This window comes from Quercus robur, chromosome 2 (genome assembly GCF_932294415.1).
Source record: "Quercus robur chromosome 2, dhQueRobu3.1, whole genome shotgun sequence".
Taxonomy (NCBI): domain Eukaryota; kingdom Viridiplantae; phylum Streptophyta; class Magnoliopsida; order Fagales; family Fagaceae; genus Quercus; species Quercus robur.
The window spans coordinates 92,618,473-92,625,563 of record NC_065535.1 but is presented as its reverse complement, the minus strand read 5'-3'; the positions used below and the strand labels follow the sequence as shown (position 1 = coordinate 92,625,563).

Here is a 7,091-nt window from a genome sequence, read left to right as displayed (position 1 = left end):
TAAAACGAAAACAAAGAGCTATTTAACAGCGTTCGAGACACCTGCAAAATTAGAATTGGCTACCACAGTGTTCTGATACAAAGAACTGCTTAATATGCTTCTGTCAAATACCTAAAGTTCAAGTAAATTGAGATTTTACATTCTATTGATCTAATATCATGAATGTTTGTGAGAGTTAGTGCCTTATGAGGTGGCTTGTTATTCTCTAGCAGCACATGCAAGAACTTGATGTGCTGTCATGAGATGTGCCACACACTTGTACTTTTATCAACAAAGTTATACTAAATATCATACTAGAGAAAAAAGATACAAAGAGATAATACTAAATTGGACACATTGATACTTACTATTTTTTTTTTTTTTTTAATGGGAGATTCACAACACTTAATCTTTACAACAATTGAAATTCAATTTTCATCACACTTTTTAAGTTTAAATAAAAATCATCTACTAAATTGTGTTTAAAATATTTCATGGCTCCAACTCTAAGTAGCGGATCCATACTTACAAACTTTTTTCATGACACTAAATCTCTAATGCTTACATCTTTCCACTAATCTTTTTTTTTCCCCTCAATCTCTTTGACTCTTTCATTGTTTCAAATTCTATGTTTTGGTAACAAACTTTGAGGCTTTTTAGCAATGAAGTGTTAAAAATTAATTAAAAAATTGAGTGAAAGATCAATAGATGAACGATTGTGTTTCCAAAGTTCCCTCTAATTTTGCCCTCCCTGTATTGAAATCTTGGCTTCTCTACTGAATGTGAATGCACTGGCCCACCGCATACATTTTATTCTCTGTTGTGGCCAAGTTAATAGGCAAAAGTCTTGTATGAATAGCTCGTCAGCTTAAAAGTTAAAACCCAAACCAATGCAATCCATCACCATTTAGTTTTGGTTTTTTCACTTTGTCCCTCATAATTTGTAAATGTAATATCTGTTGTTGTAGCCAAGCTAATACGCAAAAGTGGGCACATGAGACTTTTGCCTAACGGGGCCACCACCACAGACATTTTATTATCTGTTGTCGCCAAGTTAAAGGGCAAAAGTCTTGTATGAATAGCTCGTCAGCTTAAAAGTTAAAACCCAAACCAATCTTCACCATTTAGCTAGGTGGTCTCTTAGTTTTTGGTTTTTTTCACTTTAGTCCCCATGATTTTGTAAATGTAATATCTGTTGTTATAGCCAAGCTAATACGCAAAAGGGGGTGCATGAGACCTTTGCCTATAACTGGGCCACCACAGATATTTTATTATCTGTTGTTGTCCTTGTGGCCAAGTTGTTGTCCTGTTGTTGTCCTTGTGGCCAAGTTGTTGTCCTTGTGGACAAGTTATAGCTGCTCTGTGTGTTTTGTTATCTTTATTTTTTTTCTCGGTTTGCAATAAAGTCTTTGCCTCATAAAAATAAAATAAAAAATCCATCATCATCAGTTTTTTATATCACATGCTCCGCCAAATTCCCGAAAAAAACCCATGAGTTTTTTGGGTTATGTTAATCGTGTTTAGATCAATTGTTATTAAACAATTTTAGAAAAGTTTTAACGTTATTTTTGTAAGAAATAAAATGCTACAAAAAAAATTAATTATTTTATTATTTTTTCATAAAATATTTCTAAAAGTAGTTTTTAAATCAATACACTTAGAATTTCCGTTAACTTTTTTCTTATATTTTTATCCCATGACAATTTCTGCAAAAGTCTAAAACCCTCCCATCAGTGTTTTATTTCACATGGCTTCACTAAATTCCCCAACTTACTCTTTTAGTTGTTTTTGGTAAAATACAATCAATACTTTTGAGATTTGGGCTAAAGCAAGTTAGGTTCAAGACATTTTAAAGTTGACAAACCTAGTCTCTAATCACCATGACAAAGAGCAAAAAAATGAGTAACGATTTAGGGACCAAGTTGATAGTAGTGGTAGTATTTTCCTGTGTATTTTTAGATGTAATTTTCTAATAACCTTCAATCCTCTTTTTTCAATTATGGTGATCTTCCAATGTGTAAATTATCCAGGTAAAGTTGTGATTTCACCGAACATTCCGTTGAATGTCGTGCGATAAATCCAATTGCAAATTGAAGTATTTATCTTATCATGATGATAAAGTAGCGATGCCTTTATCTGTTGCCATCGTTGACTTTAAAAAAAAAAAAAAAAAAAAAAAAAAAAAAAACAAACAAACAAACAACTTTATTATATTGAAATGTAATATAAGATATACGTATCCAACCACATTCGTGTTTTTTTTTTTTTTTTTTTTTTTTAAAGAAGATTTGAATTTGTGGCCTATGGTAACTAAAATGTGAGTTGAATTCACGATTCTAAGAGTTGAAATCGTGAGTTCAACTCATGTTTCTATGGTGCCATGGCAAGGGTGAATTGATAAGGGGGGAGGAGTGCCATGTGAAATCATGAATTGAATAAATGTTTTCAGATCGAGTTCATCACCCAATGAATAAAAATTCTTGAGCCTTTTCTTTCTCTTTTTCGTGGGTTAAAAGGGAGCTTAATTATGTTTTTGCCCATGCCTTGGCAAAGGTTGCATCCAGGGATGGAACTAGGATTTGAAGTCGAGGGAGGCAAATATAATTTTCTTGAAGGGGTAAATATAATTTTTCTTAGACTTATTTTCTAAAATCTTAAATATATATCTACTATTTAATATTTTAAAAAAAATTTGGGGGGGGGAGGGGGGGGGGGGGCCACAGCCCCCCTCTGTCTATATGTAGTTCCGTCCCTGGTTGCATCTCCCCAGAATCCAAATTTATGCTGCGATAATTCTTCCTTGTCTCCTAGTTTGGGTGCCTGAAAGATGGATTTGGCTTCTGTTTCTGTTTAAAGGAAAGTTTGATTGATTAAAAAAATAAAACGTTCCTAACCAAGCTGCTATCTCAGGCTTCAATGACATCACTAGGAATTGAGCGTGACTTCATACCTTCGTGTGCACATTGAGGTTAAAATAATGTTACACAGTACAATAACTTTTCTCACATTTTTTTTTATCACAAAGTTGAGGTCGTAAATTGTGATGAATACAACATTATTTTAATCTATGTAGCACGGGTGCGTTTCGGGACTCGGGTGTGGGTGCGGGACTCAGCAATTTTTGAAAAAGGTGGGTGCGGGTGCGGGTGCGACGGGACTCGGCGATTAAAAAATTATTAAAAATATTTTTATTTATAATTTTTAATATATTGCTAAGCATACTTTTTCACATTATACAAACATATACCAAATTTAAGAGTAATAGACAATAGTAGATAATAACTAAAACATGATGTTCATAAATTAAACACAATCCACAAGATTGAAACTAAAACATTCATGATGTTCGGAAATTAGAATACAACTCACAAATTTGAAACTAAAACAAAATAAAAGATAATCAACAAGACAATCAAATACTAGCATCAAAATCAATAGCTTCACTTCGAACTTCACTTTCACTAGTAGTAACACTAGTGTTAGCATTTCCAATAACCATAGCCTCCAACTCTGGCTCATCAAGTGTAAGGGCTGCATTCTCAAGAATGCCAGCTCCTCCATGTATGTCGCTCTCATTCCAAGAGTCTCCTGCAATATCCCACATCTTTGTTAATGTATTTACGTACTCCTCATTGCGCCTTGACAAGAGTCGAAGATTAGAATGCACATAGACCAAATCTTCAGCGCGTGCAAGAGCCATTTTGTTTCTTTTTAAGGAATGAATGAATTTGTATGTGCTCCAATTCCTCTCAGCACATGAGGATGAACAAGGTTGTCCAAGAAGTTTAAAGGCAAGGGATTGAAGAGTTGGAAATGCGGAGCCGTGGTATTGCCACCAAACCAAAGGTAGTAAGTCCCACCTATCTGTCAAGGCATCTGGTAAAGGAAACCTCCCTCCTGAAAATGAAGCAAACTCACACTTCACCGCCTTTAATTCACTCTCATCTTCAAAGTATCGATCCAAACACTTGCTCCTTTCCATAGAAATTTCATGATCCCGATGTGGCGAGATGCGTTTTGGATTCTCCGAAAGCCATTCAATGGAGTAATACCTAGTTAAAGAGTAAAAAACAAATATAGATGAAACGTGTGTTTTACTAGAAGAGGGAACTAAGGAAAATAGAAAATAAATGTACTTACTTAGGATTTAAGGAATGAGCCAAGCAATATAGTGGTGTACAATTTTTAGTCCATCGATCAATGAGTATATCATACACCACACTCCAAAATGAGCTATACTCATCATCTTCCAAGCCTTCGTGCCGATATATTGCTGCCTTCACCTTCTCTATCATTGAATCCCACATCTCATACACAAGATGAAGACAAGGCTTATCTGTGTCGGCTACTCGTAGCATATCATAAATAGGTGTTGTGAATTCAAGGATATAATCAACTTTATCCCACCAAAGATCACTTAGAATCATATCTTTCACCTTTACAGCTTTTCTAACATCATCCTCCCTATAAGAAGCCCATTGCTCACTAATGGTCATGGCTTGAAGGCATCTTTTTATTAACTTCAACCTTTTCAGCATTACAACAATTGAAGCAAATCTAGTATCAGCAACTTGGAGCAAATTTTAATGGACTAAATTCATTAAACATTGCCAACCTCATTGAATGATTCATAATAAAAACACATATGAAAGATGCATCATTAGCAATACGTGTAATCCAACTACATTCCTCATATGTAACTTCATTCTTTTCAATGTTTTTTGCTGTACAAATATTCTTCAAAGTTAGATTGAGAGTGTGGACAACACAGGGTGTCCAAAATATTTTAGGATACTCAACTTCAATAAGAGCTCTAGCAGATTTCATCACATTAGCATTATGATGACTTGGACAACTTTTTCATGTCCAATCTCTTTTATAGCATCCTTCAACACCCCAGCAATATAATGTTTGTCTTTGAACTCACCTGACCCATCAATTGCCTTTATAAACACCGGACCCCCATCTGATACAGCCATAATATTAATAAGAGACCTCCTTTGTGGATTTGACCATCCATCAGAAATTATGCTTACACCATTTTCAAGCCAAGAATCCTTAATTGGTTTCAAGAGTCTTTCAACATGAGCTCTTTCTTTTTGCAAAAGTGTTGTTCTCAAGGCATTGTATCCAGGAGGAACATAACCTAGGATGTTATGGGTAGCAGCATATGCATAGGAAGTACGATAATATGGGTTCCTTGCAAAGTTAAATGGAAGCCCACCAGTGTAAAACATCCTAGCAATTCTACTATCCAATTCATATCTAGTAGTATTCTGGAATGCTTTCTCAATAGGAGAAATCCCAGCCACCTTCCTCCTCTTACCATCAACCGGATTTGTACTATCACTCCCTTCCTGTCTCCGAAATGGGGAAATAGGTATAGGCCCACGGCCTGGGATAGGTGGGGGTAAGGGAATTCGACTTCTCTGTTCACTCTCTAACTTATCATTCTCAACTTGATCATGCATTCGCTGCATTTCCAACCTATGGCTCGGTGTCACATTAGGACATGCTTTAATACCTTTATTAGCAATTTTTAATAAATGAGCCTTAACCCTAGAATAGGATCCCAAATAAACCACACCACAATAGTTGCACTTAAAGTATGTGTTTCCCCCTTTTTTAACGATAGCACCCGGCGGTTTTTCTACTTTAGTCACATACTGCCAAAGAGGACATTCAGCATTTGGCACTTCTTGAGATGAAGTTTCTGTGCTAGTAACTTCATCCATTGCAAATTCAATAGATTCAATTTAACCTACAAATAATAACTATTAAGTATTAAGTATTAACTAAATAAATTAATAATAAATCAAACCCATGTTCTCAAATTCACAAAACAGATTCATAAAATAGATTCACAATGAATAATAAGTACTAACTAAATAAAATTAAGATTGAAAACTAAAAGTCTAAGATTCACAAATCAGTATCACAGATTCACAAATCACAAATCATTGAAATCAAAGATCAAACTAAGATTGAAAGGTACCTGAGTTAAGAATGCGTGAGAAAGAGTTGAAGAAAGAATGAGCTGAAGAACAGAGTCACAACAAGCAGCCAAGCAGAGACAGAGGCAGAGATCAGAGCACAGAGAGAGTGAGAGACGAGTGAGACGGAATGAGAGAGAGGCAGAGAACTAATGAGAGTGAGGCAGAGAACTAATGAGAGTGAGAGATGAGTGAGCCTTCAGTAGGGTTTAGTATTTTGCTCAAACGGTGCGTTCTGTGCCTTTTTTTTTTTTTTTTAATTTCGGCCGTATCGGCCGTTTCAGCGGTTTTGGCCGATATCTGTCGATACAGCCCGAGTCGGCCTGATTCAGCGCAGCCCGAGTCGGAGCCGCGTCGGTGCGAGTCGGCTAAAAAATCGAAATCGCCACGTGGCATGACTCGGTCGGACGCGGGCAACGGCGTCCCTCGCGTGTCATCGCGTCCCACCGCGTCCGACGCGGTTGCGGCACCTCCGGTGCCGCATCCGTGCTTCATAGATTTTAATTTACTGAGCTATCATTTTTATTTTATAATAATCACAATATGTCATCTTAACAATTATGAAATTTTTTGTCAAATTAGACATATTTAGGCATCAATTATTTCTCAAACCGAACTTGAATTGTTCATATATAGATTTGTTTATTTACAACCCTGACTTCAAGCAACGATCAACGTCCAATACCATGGTTCCTCCTGACGATTCCAGGGGTGCATACACTAATCCAATTTGGTCTACCTTTAAGTACTTTGTTAGAGGTTGTTAGTGTTCTTTTCTTCCTCTTGCTAAAAAAATAAAATACGATGTCTTTTCTTAATTCCCTTGCGTTTCCCTCAGTAAATAGCTATTGTTCTTTCCCTGTTGTGTAATTTTTAGATGTAATTTGTTTTCAATTATGATGATCTTCGTATGTGAAATTTATCCATGTAAAGTTGTGATTCCAACTGACATTGTGTTCAATTGTCATGCAATAAACCCAATTGCAAAATAAACTATTTAACTTGTGGCGTGTTGATAAATTACCGATGCTTTTATTTGTTGCCTTCTCTACTGTCAGATTTTAAAATTGAAGGAATTAAAGTTTGGGTGATATGTTCATTGTGGCCTGTTCTTTTCAC

General features: G+C 35.8%; 1 protein-coding gene across 1 annotated transcript; it reads right to left on the bottom strand.

Moving 5' to 3' along the window:
* Window positions 1–4,805: 4,805 nt before the first annotated feature.
* On the bottom strand, window positions 4,806–5,714 carry LOC126705469 (uncharacterized). Its single transcript, XM_050404499.1, has one exon. It carries the CDS (start codon window positions 5,712–5,714, stop codon window positions 4,806–4,808), a length of 909 nt encoding a protein of 302 aa, XP_050260456.1.
* Between the last annotated feature and the right edge of the window lie 1,377 nt (window positions 5,715–7,091).

Excerpts from the sequence above, each read along its gene's own strand:
- LOC126705469 (XM_050404499.1), bottom strand. The coding sequence starts at position 5,714 with ATGGATGAAGTTACTAGCACAGAAACTTCATCTCAAGAAGTGCCAAAT.